This window comes from Ptychodera flava, chromosome 6 (assembly GCF_041260155.1).
Source record: "Ptychodera flava strain L36383 chromosome 6, AS_Pfla_20210202, whole genome shotgun sequence".
Classification (NCBI taxonomy): domain Eukaryota; kingdom Metazoa; phylum Hemichordata; class Enteropneusta; family Ptychoderidae; genus Ptychodera; species Ptychodera flava.
The window spans coordinates 12,453,208-12,472,520 of NC_091933.1; the positions used below are offsets into that span (position 1 = coordinate 12,453,208).

The 19,313-nt window shown below is 39.8% G+C and overlaps 1 protein-coding gene across 1 annotated transcript in view; it reads left to right on the forward strand.

Annotated features, from left to right (window-relative positions):
* Window positions 1–19,313, forward strand: part of LOC139134855 (glycine receptor subunit alpha-1-like) — a 38,872-nt gene that overhangs the window by 16,335 nt on the left and 3,224 nt on the right. The window contains exons 3-8 of the mRNA XM_070701923.1: window positions 1,558–1,625; window positions 11,017–11,240; window positions 12,663–12,745; window positions 14,911–15,048; window positions 15,515–15,744; window positions 18,648–18,767. Coding sequence (XP_070558024.1) covers window positions 1,558–1,625; window positions 11,017–11,240; window positions 12,663–12,745; window positions 14,911–15,048; window positions 15,515–15,744; window positions 18,648–18,767 — 863 coding nt within the window. The remainder of the gene's footprint in view (window positions 1–1,557; window positions 1,626–11,016; window positions 11,241–12,662; window positions 12,746–14,910; window positions 15,049–15,514; window positions 15,745–18,647; window positions 18,768–19,313) is intronic.

A 19,313-nucleotide genomic window follows, 5' to 3' on the forward strand; every position in this document is an offset into this window, starting at 1 on the left:
AATAATTGCTAATGACAAACCAAGGTGGTTTAGAATGAGACGAACCTTCAAACTCTCGGCCAATAGTCCAATTCAAATACGACACGGAGTTGCCCATTTATAACCGTTTGCTATATAACCATCTTCTGTTCCAGGCGTATTTTAATCATTTTCAACCTCGTCTCACGCCATTGGCCCAGAAACTTACTTTGAGAATGTAACATGACCGAGCCTAGCTCTTCAAAAGATAACCCTCATTAATTTAAAAAAACACATTCAGCTCGGGGGTGAATGCTATAGACGACAATAGCACGGAGCTCGTCAAACCACTCATCATTCAAGGCGGAATACGGCCTTTCAATAACTTGCACGATAAACAGCGTTTGCGGCAAAACATTGCAAGGAACCTCCAATGAGCGTCACATCAAACAACATCGCGCATGGTGCCTCGTTACTTACAGCTCCGACATTGCGACATTCTGAGCTTTGGACAAACATTTATTCGAGAGCTGTAGCCCTTTCGTGTTTCGATCGTCACTTCATGATAGTTCAATCGACCTTCCCCGTGTCTGAGAAAAAGTCGGGGAAATGAGAAGAGTATCTGTGGGGTTAAAATAATATACCAGGTCAAAGACACGTCTGCTGTAATTACACGTATATGTCAGAGGATAGGTGTAAAACCTGGGCTGCAACACTTTTACTTGAATCTTCTGCCGATAATTGTGCAATCATAGCTGACAAACGCGTGGGCGTCATCGAGCTGTAGAAAATGAAATTATTCTCACCTGTATACCTGTTGCGTGGGATGGAAATCTCTATTGAGGAAAATGAACGTTTTACGTGAACATTTCTTTTTTTGCATTAAGCAATATTTCAATGATCGGGTATCGTAAAAGTACTTCTATTTTGGAAAATTAAGCTTATTGGTTCAAGAGGGGCTATATTTGTGTTACTCATGATACCTTTGTATTTTTAAAACCCGGAGATCGATAACGGCTCGCTAAATTAATATCTCCGTGACAGAAATCCGGTATGCTTTTCAAAGGAGATAATTGAACCAAAAGCTCGTGTAGAGCTGTGTAGAAAATGTACATTTAAACGTCATTGTTTCTCAGGGATAATACCCACGAGAAATTTCCGAAACTGATAGACCAGGTTGATGTGATTGATTATTCTAAATGTTACTGAACGGGGTTTGAAAACTTTTCAATAGCAACGGACTACTCGGTAGATAAGACAACATAGTGGTAAAACATTTTGGCCGATCGGGGGCATTCATCATACTTATTTGGATGGTATAATTGTTGCTATGATCTGCGATTGATTTCAATTTCGTTATCACAACTCATAAACCCATGTGCCAATCATTCCGTATTGCTATCTCAATCATCATCATAATAAACGTCATCATCGCCATTATTATCATCGTGATCGTCTTTGATGTAATCATCTTCGGTGTTCACCGAGGACCGTGTTTACCGTAAATAGACTAGCTTTTCTCAGGCAAGCGAAATAAAGATTTGTAAGATATGTATTCTTGGGCTTTTAAAAAGACTATGCATGTTTTTTTTTCGACAGGTGCTCCGGTAAACGTGTCAGTTTTTATGTTCGTGACAAGTATTCACTCCCTGTCAGAAGTGTCCATGGTAAGTAGAACAAGTCTGTCTTTGTAACGATTGCTCGTCGGAATATAGAATGCTTGGTGGTAGGCAGTTAAGAGCTGGTGATGTGAATCGCTTCCTAATTGGAAGTCTTCACTGTCAGTGAGAACAATGTTATATGCGTGGTACATAAAGTTTGCTTATCCGAATTACACATGAGACGCACTTCATGGTTGTCAAGGGTATCAACATGTATTCATATCCTGAATCTCCCCGGTACATAAAATGCTACTTTACGGTGTCCGTTAGAAGTGTCAGGGCTATATCAGGAGTCTACAGGATTTGTAAGACACGCAATTCTTATGAGAGTTCTTTATGACAAGTGGCAGCGGAACGTGCCTCCTGCATTTACGAGTGTTCCTTCCTCCGTCGCCGCGAGTAGAACAAACCTCTTGAGGGCAGGCCACTCGGTACACCGTAGTACTCAGTTTCCTGATTAGAAGGTAACATAATCAGTGAAAGAACTTGAAACTTCCCCCAGCCAGCTTGTCAATCTCCGTAATTGCAATGGCGATGGTCATCTAGTTTTTCAATATGTATACTCCTTGAGTTTTCTTTCAAAATCTACTCATCCTTCATGCGGGACTCGTTTCCTTCTCGTAGAGTGGCCGCAGTTCCTGTACTTCAAGAGATAAGTAAAATAACACAAGTGGTTGTCCTCCTTTCTTAGCATTGGCATAACCTACTCAAAGAGTTGCTGCTGCCTCAGAAGAGGATTTGCAAGCTCTTCCACCATTAATTTACCGTTAGTCTAACAAGCCTAAGAGTATATAAAATGGTCAAACATGTCAATTTAAGGGAATACGAAAGCATATGCTAGACATGAACACGTCTCTTGTTATGAATGTGAGGTTATTAATTTGGCTTTGTGTGGATGTTTCCAGAAAACGACCATTGAACTCCGAGAAACTAACTATTTCTGATATTAGTTTCAAAATGAAGTTTTATCGGTTTATTTTACTCTCGCGAGAGGCGTGTATCCTCTGTTTTTATGACAAGTACACGAGAAGTGCAGAACCAGTTCTGATTGCTTAAATTACTTCTTAAGAGACACCCTAAGTGGAATCTAGAAATTTACAGTTATAATGAGAAATTTTGACATTACGTTCATATCCTGTTGATGTAACATCCAATTGAAGTGCTGTCGGCAGGTCTGTCTGTGTTCACCGAAAAGCTGCAGCAAGCGTTAACGTTATTTTATGTAATCCAGCGTGGCGAATGTAATGGTAGGGTGAGGTCGTGAAAATACCTGAGTGATACAATTTGATTAAACCTTCCGGTTTTTATAACACTGATGAGTTACAAAGGGTAGATAATTTACACCTACGCAGTATCGTATGTGTAATATTTAACCCTTTGAGCAATATTGCACATGACTATGTTTAGTGAATCCTTGAAGTACAACAGATCTTAGCCTCTTAGGGTTCAAGGTGGCATGCGCCTCTAAAGTGAACGACTTAACTTTTAAAGTTTGCTCAAACTTTCTGCAATGAAACGCTCTACCATTCTCTTTCAAAATCAAGATTAAAACCGGGGGTCGCCATGTAAATTTTGTTACCAGAGAAACAAGTCATCTTAAATTTCCCGATATTTGAAATTCAAAATGGCCACCATCCCTTCATTAACTATGCGGGAAATATAAAATTTCGACGGTTTATTTTCCAAACGTAAGACTGTGACATTTTTACTAACTCCAAGAGCTACAATAAGCCCACACAAGAGGTAGATCAGAAAGGCATTGTAAACATTTGGGAGTTCGAGCATCTGTCCCACGGGCGCATTCTACCTTAATACCAGGTACCTAGATCAAAACCTTGATATAACAGAGTCGCCTAAAAAGTTTTACAAAGTCTCTGCTCTGAGAAGAGGCCGTCAGAAGTGTAAATGCCAGCACTTAGCTCTGTAGTAACCTTTCTTGACATCTTTTAACGCACCCTGCCTGCGTGCTAATCACAAAATATACTCAGTTAGGCACACAGAGGCAGCGTGTTAGAAGATCAATATCAAAATCACGTTGATCAAACACAGCGAATTAAAATGAACTCTTTGACAATGCACTGGCTGGGTGAATTTTGTTGGTGTTGTGAGTGCAATGGGCGCTACATTAAGGGAATTAGAATGACTAATAAGTAATATCTTATTTCAGGTACAGGGTCTGTCAACAAAGTCGCAAAAATACACCTGCGAGTTATTGAACTACAATGGTTCTTTATCCTGAAATTTAGTAGGGTAAATGTCATATCACGCGCGACCGATGCTTTAAAATGTATGACCAAATGCCATGTGGCGTTCTTTTCACGGCCTGATGTTATTTTTTCTCGAATCTCCTTGCAAAGTTCAGCCCTTGAAGCTTCAAAAAAATCGATCCCCGCAAACTTACCAGCCCTCTAATCAGCGGCTACCTTGTGTTCACCATCGCTAAGGTAATCGCCCCGATTCATTATGAAAACGATGCTGCTCTGAACAGCACCTGCACTTTTTAGCCGATGGACATTTTACTCACGACATAACAAAGAGTGATATACGGCAACACTTAAACAGTCTGGTAATGTTCGCCTCTTGCTTTGGTGGGTTTTCATGTGACTTAAATAGCAAAATCTGATAACATTCCAAAACGATGTCAAAGCTTTAATTACATAGTATAAACACTCGGCTATAAATGGGGGACGTTTCAGTGTGCTTGCACGCTGAATGGCGTTTAAATTCTTAAACGACCAACGCTACTAGAGTACTCCATATATTTCTATATGTATTGCTCTCCTAGAAGAACGTCTATTTACCGCTTCGCGTGTAATTACTCCCTCCTCTGTGCTTAAACAGTAAAAAGACCTCTCGCTGCTCGTTTTGCGACCTACGCTCTTATTTTACGCTCGAGTTCCAATCACTTTATTTTGGTGTAGCTATCTGGAACATCTACAAGCTTGCACAGAAACTCCCACATCAATATTGCATTAATTAAGTGTGTGTTAGAGTTTTACGATCGTGTTTTATTGTGTGGCTGATTAATAAGAAATATATGAACAACATCCGTTTTCGCCAATCACCCGGCGACTCGTGAATTCACAATAACTTTGCGAGCGATGATTATTCATCAAAGCCGTCGATTCGATCTCGCATTGTGATATCGCGGAGCGAGCCACAAAAAGCGAGACCGTATTGCGAAGCTTTGTCGATGATATGAAACTGGGGAGAATGCGATAGGAACTAATAAATTTCTCGTCGTTTGTGTAATTTTATTAGATTACCCGATCGATTCGTATGGCGATAGATTACAAAAGTAAATGCGTCATGCCAGGCAGAGTGGAGACTCCATAACCCGACCTGACTCTCGCAATAAAGTTCGCCCCGCCATTGACAAATTTGCAATCTACGGCGCACAATGAGATCTCAGCAATGCTGCGCGGTTTTGATTTCCCGTTTAGATTTTTGGTTGACTTATGATATATTTTTACTCGGTTCCACTCAGTAAAGATCGGAGAAGATAAATACGGAGAGACGTACAAAAAAAATCAATTCAATTCTTGGGACTTTGTGATAGCATTTACGTTAATTGCTGGTGATGGTTGGAATCTAAGTCCATTAGCCCGGCCATTTAGAAAATTAAAGTTTCCCTCCGGTACTCCGCTACCGCGTTGAAAAATGTTTCACACTGCGATTTGACTTAAAGAAAGATGACGCCGACAGTATGTGCGTTAGGAACGCATGCGTGGAAATCCCATTCATGTCAGGACCTCGTTCTGAATATCTGGTGTGACACGTTTTGTAGAATCTGTTTGAATCTGAATAAGTTACGCTTGTTAGTTGTCTGTGGGGATCGCTCAATTTTAATTAGGCAGCAAGTATCTAATTGAAACGTGGACGCTCGAAACAATTCCAATTATTATTTCGTGTACTGAGCGACGTTTTGAGTAGAGACCAAATACAAAAATGAAATGACATAGTGCTGATTGGGTTCAGGTAGCGGCAATTCAGTCCACCGATCACTTCAGTATTTAGCGGAGCGAAGACTTCGAACCGAGGTTTTCTTGTTTCACTCGATTTGCTGTTGAGAGGTCGGCAGGTGGTCATTAAGACATGCATGTTATTTAGAACGCTATAACGGTCTTGTTCCGAGCCCGAGTAAATTGACAATGTTATCCATATATTATCCAATTCCGCACTTGCATTAATCAGAACAAATCACATCTCAGAGTGCAAATCAAAATCTATCCTACGCGAGATTCGTTCTTTAATCCAGGGGTTGTTTCAGGACCCTGTTCTCATTGGTCGAAACTCATAATGTGTTATTTTGTGATTTTAACCGATCCTACATGAGTATCAGGATAAAGCATTATTACAGAGTATTGCATTTCGGCAGGCTCTTTAACTGTATGCATTCCTTTTGTGGTTATTACTTCACTGTAAATATGTATTATTGGGGGAAGGTCGCTTACAGGGTGTGTACATTTCTTGCCGAGAGCAATGAATCTACGAAATTGAATAAACATGTGAATCGCGGGGATTAATACAAAGCAAAAGTGGCCTTGATTTATGACTGCCAAGAATGTTTGAAAAACATGTAGTCACCGTCTTGCATCCGACGAGAAAGTTTTGAAAGATGCAGTCTTGGTATTACGAGTGATTTATGCAGGGTCGTCACCACAGACGGTCTAACATCGCACGAACTAGCCAGAGCGATGACGACATCTCGCGACGTACGGATGAATCGGTACATACAAATCCGAAGGACACAGGGCGACTACGAAACCGGATCTAGTGTGATATTTTGAAAGAAAACGGAAATCGGCAATATCCGCTGCGTCATTATTTCTTTTTTTATTCCAAATACGATTTCATAAAAGGGTTTTTCAGCGTTTTAATGCTTAGCTCCACGGATGAAAAATATCAACTACATTTTAATTGACGTAAAGATTATTAAAGTTTCGATCACCCCGTGTTTGAAGCATGTATCGATTATATAAATTAACGACGCCTGCCTTTTTCCTGTACCCTGTATTGGAGCAACTTATGCCGCAATACAACTTGTAAATATCAGAGGATTTTGTGACGTCACTCCTCTCGATTATTAATCACTAAAACGACGGCGAAAGAAAGATTAGGCATTACGAACGAGGAATGAGGGATCACATATTTATCGCAGGTATCGACCGAGTTTTCACCACAAGTAGGTTTTCTGTGGGATTAAAAAATATTCCGTAGGAGGAACGATTGATTTTTTTACAAGGCAATATGTTATGAGTCGCGGCCGATATTGATGACTGTTGTTGACATTTTAAATAAGAGTAAGCCTCGAATGGTGGACATGGATTACCTTCTACGCTTTGCAATATTTCTTCGTGACTCGGGGGACAGACAATTCATTTGAGTTGTCGTTTGTAACTTAGGGTATTTAGTTTTGCTGGTACTTTGACTCATAATTGACAAATCATGAACAAATACGTTTCATAGGAGGGGGCCGCTGACAGCAACCTCCGCACTATAATTTGATTTAGGATTTCTCGAGGCGAAAAAAAATGAAAATAAATTGCTTGAACTGCATTTTGTTACCCGTAAGAATTTTTTCCGAGAAGTTCATGGGTATTTCAATGGAAAGATATGTCCGTTATTTTCATCAGTCAGATGAAATATGACTACGCGCAGTTTTACAAGTAGTATAGTCAATAAGTGATGACGTAAAAATCGCCTTGCGCATAACAAAGACGCTATAGTAATTGCGGCACAACAAAGTTAAAATGAATTTTCACTTTCTTCGAATCACTTTTATAATTTCCCACTGCTTAGTTTTTTTGTGTCGGGTGAAGCACAGTGGGCCAGGAATTGAGATAAGCTGACCAAATTGTCGGAACGGATGAATCTGGATAGCTGCAGAGGAAGTGGATAAAATCAGGATGAGACAATACGAGGGAATGAAGTGAAAATTGGGACCTTTCTTTTCAATCATTTCCCCCTAAGTTTCCAAGCCTCTAATCCTAACTCTTACCTCCAAATAATTTATCGCCCCTTTTAGTACGTGACGTCTGACCTCATTTCCATAAGTACACACATACCTGTGACGTCATCACTTATTGGCTATACCACTTGTCAAATACTTTCGACCACTTTGTCAGTTTTTTTTCTCTCTGTTTACGGCTCGGGTAGTGGACCCGAGTCCCGACAGCCGTGTACGCACTGTAGATTCGTTTTGAGTCAGATATGGAGTTTAACGTCACAGTCGCTGCGTCACTTGTTCACTGGCACGACTAGCTAACAATATATATGAGACAACTAAGACGATAAAGATAATTCCATCACATTGCTGTACAATGATTGCCGACGCTAAAATTCCAACCATGGGACACTGTTGTCTTAATGTTGAGTCTTCTAGTTTTACGACGAGAAATCTCATAAAAGCAACAACTGTAACCTGTGAAAATATCCCTATTATCTTTGTAAGAGAAAAAAATTCTCTCTAAATGACGTTGAAATACAAATTACTAGCCCTGCGAACACAAGGCATTGTGTACAATATTGCAATGCTGTTGTTTACTGGTGTGAATTCTAGTAAACACCTATTACCTGGTCATGAGGGCTATAGCGCCCGTTTATTACCCCGAGAGGTCCTGCGATACCAGAAACACAGTGCTACTACCCGAGGCCATTGACCGACGTGTTTCTTGTAACGTATGGCCAAGAGGGATAATGAGCAGGTGCTACAGCCCGAGTAAAGACCAGGTTATAGGTATTTTATAACACACCACACGCTCATGTTTTATTATGTTATGGTTTTTAATGTGCTTTGAAATTATGCACTGCAAGAATCCATTGTGACAAGTTTACTTGGCGATTTCTCCACAGCGGTAACAGTGATATCTCTTTCTTCCAAAAATATTCCAAGCATACCTAGCAACATCCTTGGTTGCACTTGAATCTTTTTCGTAGATGAGCTGTTCAAGTCCTCCACTGTTTATGGAAAATCTTGCTGTTTTATAGAGAGAGGCTCGTCGATCACGATCACCTCTTGGCGCTCATCACGTTCTACTTCTAATCACACGCTGTTGATTCAAAGCTGCAGACGACACTACGGTCACGTGACAAGAAACTTTTCCAAATTTAGTCAAAACCTATTTCTCTAGGCAAATAGTCTTTCAAAATATACCATCCGACACGTCACTTTCGTCGATTCAGTGGGGACAAGACGTACTTATTTCCTCATCACATATAACGTATTCTGGCGAATCGCAACACGGAATGAGTATGTGGCGCGTAATAAAAGCTTTCAGTCTAATGTTCAACAATGATATCAAATAATACACACGTACATATTAAGATAAGTAGGGCGGTATGCATTTCGACTCTGTGTTTGAAAGAGAACGCTAAAATGTATTTAACTGACGGAACGAAAACAATGGACAGTAAGTCGACTGTCACTGCTGACTGGGCCTTCGCTCTGGCGTTGTCCGCCTCGCAAAAACATGAGCGATAAGCTTATGGTGTATCGACCAGGTGCATGTGATGGCGGTGGAAGGCCCCTGTATCACCCCTATTTGTAACAATCAACCCCATGTGTAACACTAACCCAATTTGTAACAAACCTTAACCCTATTTTGTAACAATAACCTAATTTGTGAAAAAACTTGGACATATTTGTGTACATTTTGATGAAATATGGGCCAAGTTTTTTTCAAACTTAGATTGTTGTTACAAATAGGGTTAAGTTTTGTTACAAATAGGGTTGATTGTTACAAATGGGGTGATACAGCTCCCCTGTGCCAACGATTTGATCATAGACAGTATATAGAGAGGAAACGACTGCCTATCGCTTGATTTAAAAATCGGTAGGCCTATAGTAACAACAATGATTGCTTGCGTATGATATCAAATTCTCAGCTTCTACGTATGTGCAAGCGATGTGTGACATGTGACCATATTTAAGAGCATGTCCCTGAAATCGATGCATTCAATATATCTAATGTTGTACGAAACCCTCCATTAAAGGGCTCTGTGAATAATATTCCGTGCTCCTTCTTTCGAGGTCAAATTCAAGATTTTCAATTCCCCTGACTTGACCCATGTTCGAAAGGGCGTTTACCTAATTTCCTATTTAAGATGTAAATATTGCGTCAGAATGTATCACTCTATACACCGATTATGTGCATGTATTTATCGATCGTGTTACAGCGTACACTATATGCATAGAGTCCGCCATTAAACCGAAGTCGTCCAAATCAATTGGAAGAACCCACAAAGATACACATTATTCGTCTAAGTCTGTCTTTTGTGATAAATTGAAGTAAACAGTTCACTTCCAAAAGTCTTAGACCGCCCCACACAAGCCACTTGTTTGAAAAGGTCCTTTATGGCAGTTTTTGTTAGGATATTTTGCCAACTGAACGGGCAAAACTTCATTACCCATTGTTCACGGTTTCTATCAAAGGCTGCCGTGAATCAAATATCAATCAAATATAAGCTTTTCAAAAAAGCGTTATTCTACTTCTCAACAAAATTCAATCGATGCAGCGACAAGTAGGGCTACGTTTATAATTGCATTATCCACACAGGGAAAGGTACTTTCTAATGACGCGGCAATGGTGACCGTAGCCAGCACGAAATTGGTGTAGTTTTGAAAAAAATACAACTGTACGTTATCACCAATATATTGTGCAATAATCGCCGTCATTTGTGAACAGAGCAATTGCAAAAAAGGCAGTATTATGGGCTATTTATAGCTCTGATAACATTGACCTCAGCTATGATTGTTTGTCATGGATTCGGCAGCCGTGAGGCATGCGACTCAGGTCCTCAAAAACCGTACCCTGAAGGTTTTATCTCACAGGTTGTGCAAGCCCTAATACCATGGTACATGGACATATGTTCCGTTCTTTTCTTTTAAAAATAGCAGATAGCTATTTTAACGCTATTGGATGTATAAGTCCTAAATATCCGAATCTTTACATCGCGGATCGACAACAAATTACGTAGCACGCGCCCGTGATCTTAGTTATCGATGACCAAAGTTACAGACGACAACGTGTTAAGCAATTGGTAAAATAGAAGTTGGCTCTAGCGAGCACTTCTCATTTGAGAATTAGGATCGGGGTGTGGTCGCTAGAATATCCTTCCAAGCCAACGAGGGGAAGGGAGTGGTTGAAGTGTTTTACTGTAAAAATAACGCTGGAATGCGATAGCGTCCAACACTGCGCTGGGTGTCCTATATATCATCCGTAAAGTAAAGCCATTCTCGGAAGGTTTGTATGCACGGATCATTTATACTATCAAATCAAATTGAATCTCAACATCTAAACCTTCAACAGATAAATAATAGCACGACCACACAAACACTGTACATCATTCTGCTCATTGATATATATATATCGATCGCGCTATATATTTTCCGCAGGATTACGGAGTTACGCTGTTCCTGTCCCTGCACTGGGGTGATCCGAGGTTGGCCTTCAACAGCACTGAAACAATCGACTTGAGATCAGACTCAGAACTTATCTCCAAAATTTGGATGCCAGACCTCTATTTTGTCAATGTCAAGGACGGTGCCTTGCACGAGGTGACGATTACAAACAAACACATTCGAATACATCCCAATGGACATGTGCTATATGATCTGAGGTAAACTCAAAGTTTTTTCTCAAATACATATGTCTGTAAATGTGCATACATGCAAGGTGTATGTATGTATGTATGTATGTATGTATGTATGTATGTATGTATGTATGTATGTATGTATGTATGTATGTATGTATGTATGTATGTATGTATGTATGTATGTATGTATGTATGTATGTATGTATGTATGTATGTATGTATGTATGTATGTATGTACGCACTCTGAGCCGGTTTCAAAATGTCGCCATAATGATACTTCAAGAACATATAAATAAGAATGCAGAGCTCATGATATTTAAGTTCTGACTGACAATCTATCTGAAGATTGCGGTTTTAAACTTAAGTAACAGTTATTATTACTTTGTACTTGAAGTAATTTGTATTATTATTTATAACGCTCTGCTTTTAGCATCGAGCACTGTAATTCCTACGAGGACATACGCAACTTGTGTGTGTGTGTGTGTGTGTGTGTGTGTGTGTGTGTGTGTATGTATATATATATATATATATATATATATATATATATATATATATATATATATATATATATATATATATATATATATATATATATATATATACAAAATGTATACAATGTGCCCTCCCGGTTATCACCATAATGGCTTTATGGCAACCTCTGAACTTGGGCACAGAGCGTACGGTTACACATTGTTGAGGATTGAAAATATGGACTCACCAGAGTGCTCCAACGGCAATACATACCATGAGCGAAGCATAGTGCCAACAGTGAACGCCCCTTATATTACGCAAGAGCTGCCCAACAATCTCAGAGTGCTCTAACTACTATTAAAGCAGTGAGCAAATGATAAACACATATATACACAATTGCATTTCTATCAAAATATGCTTCTCCCTTTGTTTTTTTGTCTATTCCTATCTGCATCATGGTGTTTATGTAAAATTCGCTCACAGGTCGCTTGTGAGATTTTTTTCTTTCGATTCATACATTGCCAAGTAACATATCCTGTGAATCGACAAAATTTTTGCTGAACTTTAATCAACGTATGTTTTATTGCCAGAAAGTCCATTCTATAGATCAGAAATATTGGTTTACGTTGCCAGAGGGTAAAAATATAGACAACCTGTCATAGTGAAATTGATAAACCACGCGCCATGGCATTTCCCATAATGCTGTTAAAACTAGGGTGGGCATATACTGTGGAATATGACAAACCGTCTTGTGAAGTGTTTGTGTGATACACTAATAGATGCATCTATATTTTCGATTTTTTTCTATTAATATGTTATTCTTTCATCTTCTATGACTGTTTTCTCCTATTTCTTCCATGAAACTCGAGCGTAAAAACCAATAATTATTTTCTCACGTGGGCCTGGCACGCAATATCCTCCAGTCTTATGTGCCTCAATTACATGATAGATTACCCACAATGCTTCTGTTCGCAGGGTGAGCCTTACTCTGATCTGCCACTTGTTTCTTCATCGATTTCCCATGGACAAACAGACCTGCGGTATCAAGCTCGAGAGTTGTGAGTATTGCTGCAGTAACTTTATCATGTTTATCATGACGAGGAAAAAGCCCAACCTCTCAAAAGCGGCGTGGCATGCTTCATGCATGTATTATCCCCGGAAAGAGCAATTAGTGCAAGAAACGCGGCAGATTAGTATTAATTTATGCAAATTATATCAATGAGCATTGTTTCAGTATTGAAATTTTATGCTAATGATTTTTTATCAATGTGGAATATTCATCTGCCTGGCATCGTGCATTATATAGGAAAGAGAAAGCTACGTTTATAATGTAGCACTCACAATGGGTATAAGGTTCAGTAATGAATTTAAAGGGACCTCATCTCCCTCGCGAACAAACTAACAGTGACAGACTTACAATTCTATGCCCTCGTTTGACATCCCTTGCCATCTGCACGACAGAGTTTAAGTAACAGCGGAGTTCCACATTTGACTCATCGATCGGGAGAAAATAACAGAACCGATGGCAAATGCACCGATTGGTGGAATTTGTTGACGTCAAATCACATTGCCTGATGGCCTTCTGAGCGGCACTTAATCTGAATGTAATCAAATGGGAAATTGATACCAGGGCTTGGAGTTTGCGCTCACTCGAGAAAGGTGCAACTGTCCCACATGGCGTATAACTTATTGCGCAGTATACAATGTGAGAACAGCAATCGCCGCAACGAAAATATCTCGGAAAGAAAGACAGGATGTACATTTATAATGTTTTGCTACATTTCGTCCTCTCTAAATTTTGTGAAACCTTTCATCTCCAGGGTGTAGGCATGCGCTGAAGCCTGTAGAACTTCTCAATCCGGCAAATTCGGTCACTGTACAGTCACGGTCAATGATACTCGACGAGGGGAACTTGACAAGGACCATAATTATTCTTAACCAGTGTGATAATTCATCTTGGTGGAAATATGAAATAAGGTTAAGGTGCATCTCGAAACTCGAACAACCTTTACGGGAAGACGTGAAACGTGGCGCAAAAATTAGCTGGGTCTTCTGTGTCAGTAATACGAACCCGTATCTCGTTCGCGCCAACGTTTAATCATCGGACAAAATGACGGCGAAGAATTCTGCTAATGCAGACGAGCTGCTACCCATTCATAGGCAGTCCTTGAGCTCGACCATTGAACCTTAAGGAACAATACAGCCATCACTTTCGGAGAAAAAAATATTTCCATCATTTTGCTTCTGATAGACAAGCACTTCCGTCATGCTCATCTTCTAATTGTTGATAGGTGAATTCTAGTCCGGGCTTAAATTCGGATGTCGACGATAAAACATTGTTTGTGTCGCAAGAGAAGAACAAGAAAGCGTACTTAACGCAAAAATACTGAATATATATATATAATTATCCACACTAGCTTGCGTAGACTGTGTACTGTCCCCAAATGCTGTCTACACATGTTCCAAATCACTGAGTCAAGTCACACAATCACAAGACCAAACTGGGTAAAGCAATCACTGCTAACTAGAAAACTGTAAAGATTAATCAAGCGATATTTTGCGTCTCACGGTAATATGTCAATTGGCAACATTTTAGAGGAGAATAGGAGACTGTCTGTGTGTATTCATGAATTTGGTCGTCTGCGTGTCCCTGTACAATGTTTCTCTTACCGCCCTGAACCCTGCCTACACTTAAAGAGAATTATAAATCGATTGCTGGACCTATCTAAACCTGGTATGCATCGATTTTTTAATCGAATCAAAATGTAGAGTGTGCCGAACTAGGTAGGGTGTACCGTCGTGTGACGTACGTGTGAAGGAAAATTAAAACTGTCGCGCTGTATTGTTCTCGTATCTCCAAGATTTAATCGATGTGCGGTACGAGTATGTGATAAAATGTACTAAAAAGACATAATGGAAAAAGACGTTCGACGAGCCTCTGCCCTGGGGATTTCAAAAACCAGTCATTTTTTTATTCGCTAGTACAGCGCTGTTGCAGGTGTCCTTGGTGGTCATTCTGTAGAGAATGATTCAAGCGATCGTAACCGTGGGAATAGAAGGAATTTTCAGTCTGTTATTGTGTAAAGTGCCAATCCAGCGGATTAATTTTTCCGAGTCACGCTGCCATAGAGACTTTTGAGGGAAGAAATTCGTCAGACTTGGCACCAATCAACATTTGAAATTGACTCATCGATTTTACATTTTTTTCAAAAAATCTTGACAGTTGGCTACACAACGAGGGATATGCAATTATTTTGGGATGAAAACGTTACAGTGTTGCTAGCACCTGAGTTGGTCATGCCGGAATTTTCCATAGGGGCACCCATCGCCAATAAGACTGTGCCATTTTATCCTGGATTAGGTAAGCTGGATATTGGTGTACACCTGAGATCATGGAGATGTATATTGGGTCATGTTCCAGAACTTAAGTACTGTTTCCGGTTAGCAAACCCTGGCTCCTTCAAGGCATTGGTGTAATAAACGAAAAACAATTAAATTATCGACTTCATTGAATCAACAAATATTATACCTAGCGTGATCCAAACTTTGACTTTATATTTTCATATCTTCTGTGTCTGCGTAAAATATATCGTACGTGCATGGCACTTTTTTAGTCCATACCACACTTTGCGTTCAAGGGAATCCTTTTGACACGAACGACCCGCATGTTCATATATGTTCCTTATTCAAATTCCAGGTTTGAATTTCTTCGAGTCTTTCGAACTTATAGCACACAAGAGTTCAACTTCTTCAAAACACACTGTCACCCAATCTCAATATCTTTTCAAGACAATTAATAACGAGTTATATACGTTTTGTATCTCCAGGGCATTACGACCAATTAGAATGCAAATTTCCGCTGTCACGTGAGTTGATTTTCTACCTTATGGAATACTACGTGCCGTCCTTCTTGCTGGTGGTTCTCTCCTGGGTATCTTTTTGGCTTAACATCGAAGCGTCGCCGGCCAGGGCGAGTCTTGGAATCACGACAGCGCTAACGCTCACCACGTTGAGTTCAGCAGCCCGTGCTCACATGGCTAAAGTCTCCTATACAAAGGCGAGTCTAGGTTTTTTGTGGCCTTTAACCTACTGCTTTAACTTTGAATTTTTTTCGAATTCTACTAAAGTTTCACTAACCGCCAACAGAGCTTCACGATCTCTCGGTAATCTAGTTTGGGGGTCATAAGTTCCGCAGCATTGGATAAAGTTTTGCAAAGGTTTCCTGTAAAAATGTCTACTGCTCCAAGACGTGACTCTTCAAAATATTTCACGGATATCGTCAATCTTTGTTATCTTTGTTGTCGTTCTAACACATTTTGCTGGTTTTATATGAAGCAAAAAAACCCGGCTGGATTCTAAATCAACTCGAGTTTGACTGTACACCCGTACGTACTTGCTTATAAGATATTTTGCACAAAGGCGCGCTAACAGTTTCTTGACCTTACACGTCACTATCCTTACACACATTTATTTATTTATGTTGCCCTTGACCGTGATGTCGGTTTACTGAACGTGTTCCACTTCGAAAATCATGTTAATGTTTTGTTTTCAGTCTCAGTATTCAAATAAACATGATAGAACTCCCGATGTGATATCTTGACGTGATATCATAAAAACCAACAAATATCCTCTAACCTATTCTGCACGGTGTGCGGTATTTATAACTAGAATGAAGAATGTCGTTACATTTTCTGGAAAGTCTGCAAAGAACGTTCCTTATTTTCCTTCTTAACGACTGTTAGTGTACTATTGATAAGATTCACAAGGGTCTCTGTTGACCTGGTGACGTATTTGGTTGTAACCATTTTGTTGTGAAATAGAGAGTGCCGTATTTTGCTTCAGTAGGAAACACAACTTGTAACCAATCACTAAAGTTTGAAATCTTCGGCGGATTGTTTCGAAAAACACGTACAGATTCTAGATTATTGTTTAATGATTTTTCAAGAAGAGAATGATCGTATTTACAAAAAATACAGCGATATCTTTCCCGAGGGAATGCGACAATCAGGGTGGCTAATGACTTGAACCTTAAATGACATACAATCAAAAGTTTAATTTGATTCACCCTCGTCAAAATAGATCACGTCGACACGGATTTATCATCGTTTTAAACGTAGTCTTAAAACAGCCTTTAGTTGAGTCCTTTGTTTCGGAATGTAAGGTTTTATGAAGTGCGCAACCGCTCATGACCAAAAGAATTAAAATGGTCATTACTGCTGTATATAATAGCCATACACACAGACACACAGACACACAGATACACACAAACATATATATATATATATATATATATATATATATATATATATATATATATATATATATATATATATATATATATATTACACGCCACATGCTCATTCCCTGTCGCGATTCGCCAGAATACGTCACGTGACGAGAAAATAGATACGTCTAGTCCCCACCAGATCGACAAAAGTGACGTCAGAGGGCATTTTTTGAAAAGCTATTTCCCTAGGGAAATAGTCCTGACCAAATTTTGAAAAGTGCTTGGTCACGTGACCGTAGTGTCGTCTGCATCTTTGCAACAATGGCGGGTGACTAGAACGTGATGTGTGTCCGGGATAGGTGACGACACATTCTCTAAAACAGATTTTCCAACATTTTCCAACATTCCAACAGCGTAGGAACTTGATCAGCTCATCGTCGGAAAAGATTAAGGTGCAACTAAGGATGTCGCTAGGTATGTTTAGAATATATTTTGAAAGAAAGTGGTACCACGTACAACTGAAACCGCTGTGGAAACATCGCTCAGTGAACTTGTCACAATGGATCGTTGCGGTGCAAAATATCAAAACACATTAAAAACTATATAACAATGCAACATGAGCATTTGGTGTGTTATAAAACACCTATAGCCTGGTCTTTATTCGGGCTATAGCGCTCGTCTATTACCCCTCGTGGCCGTGTGTTACCAGTAACACATCGCTATACCCCTCGGCCTACGGCCTCGGGGAATAGCGATGTGTTTCTGGTAACACACGTCCCTCGGGGTAATAGACGGGCGCTATAGCCCTCGTGACAAGGCAATAGGTGTTTAATATATATATATATATATATATATATATATATATATATATATATATATATATATATATATATATATATATATATATACACACATAATTATGCGCACGCATAATGTATCACATACCGTGTCACTCAGGCAGCCTTCATCATGTACATTCTTGATATGTCAAAACGTGGGTCTATATTCGAAGAATGTCTATAGGTTTTCCGACAAGAGACGGATCGATTGCACCGTTATGCGCATACAGTCTCAGTTTGTGAATTGTAATACTATTGTACTCAGTAACGTTGGGTTTAAGTCGGCATGCAAATAAAATGTTCTAATTTTAATAGGTCGTTTCATCTTTCAAAATAATCGCTGATGAAGTCATTATGTAACGGGTGACTGTTTTGGAACATACACGCTGCGATTTGGTTGATCTCAGAAGCCGAAAATGAGTCCGGGTCCGCTTAAGCGTGGCTAATTTGGCATCTCGGTTTTAATGCAAATTTCAGCGAACCCGCAGCCATACTGCCGTTGCTAAGAATTGTCCGTCATTGACTAATTGCTGACATACATGCGTACTCCTAAGAGAGCGGCCGCTCAATAAAATATTAGTCTGCCAATCTTTTCAATCTGAAACTCCGTCCAGACCCCATCTCTATATGCATGCAGCGTCCACCGCCAAAGCCTGCTTATCGGCATATCAAACAAACCATTGACTTGGAGATGTGGAACGCTGGGATATTCAACCTAGAACTAATCCGTTGTAATTATTTCTCGCATTAATATTTCACAACGAGCCTGTACTTGGCACTCGGTCAAGATAGTACACCGTGTGTCTTATATGGCTGGCATATGTTTGCAAAGTGTCCCCTCGGCTCTTCCACGCCCATCTCATATATATCCCTCATTTATCTTGTGCATCACAGGCAATCGATATATGGATGCTGACGTGTTCGGTCTTCGTCTTCGCCGCCCTGTTGGAGTTCGCCATGTCAAGCTACGTCCACACGAGAGGACAGACGTTGTCAAGAAAACTGAAGTCAAAAGTATGTTAAGTAAAGCCGGATCACGTGACTCTTATGACCCAATTTTATCGCAAACACATTTGTCACATTACTTTTTTTTTTGGGGGGGGGGGGTTTGGTGTTTTTAGACGACTCACATTCTGGCTTCCTAACCGGCACGAAAGAAAATACACAGACGGATGAGTAGCCGAGGTTGGAATGTACAATTTGCTCTTAAATACGTCTAAAGCTTGTAAGGCGACATAAAAACACCTGAGGTTCGGATCACGGAGACGCTGCCGTGTCTTTGTTCTTCGATTACCCAGTTGATTTATGCAATATGCGATATTTGCACGATTTTAAATGTTATTTTTACAGGGACACCTAAAATATTTGAACCTCTTAGCATAAGAATGGAATTATGGGTCAGAATAGAGGTGTAGCTAATATTGAAAATGATATGATCCTTCAAGAACGTCCTGAAGTCTGTGAAGAGGCTATAATCATTTCAATATTGCAATTGGTGAACAAATAAAAACTTTCAAAGGACTAGTCGATCTTGCAGATAGATCTGCTGCTCAAAAGACA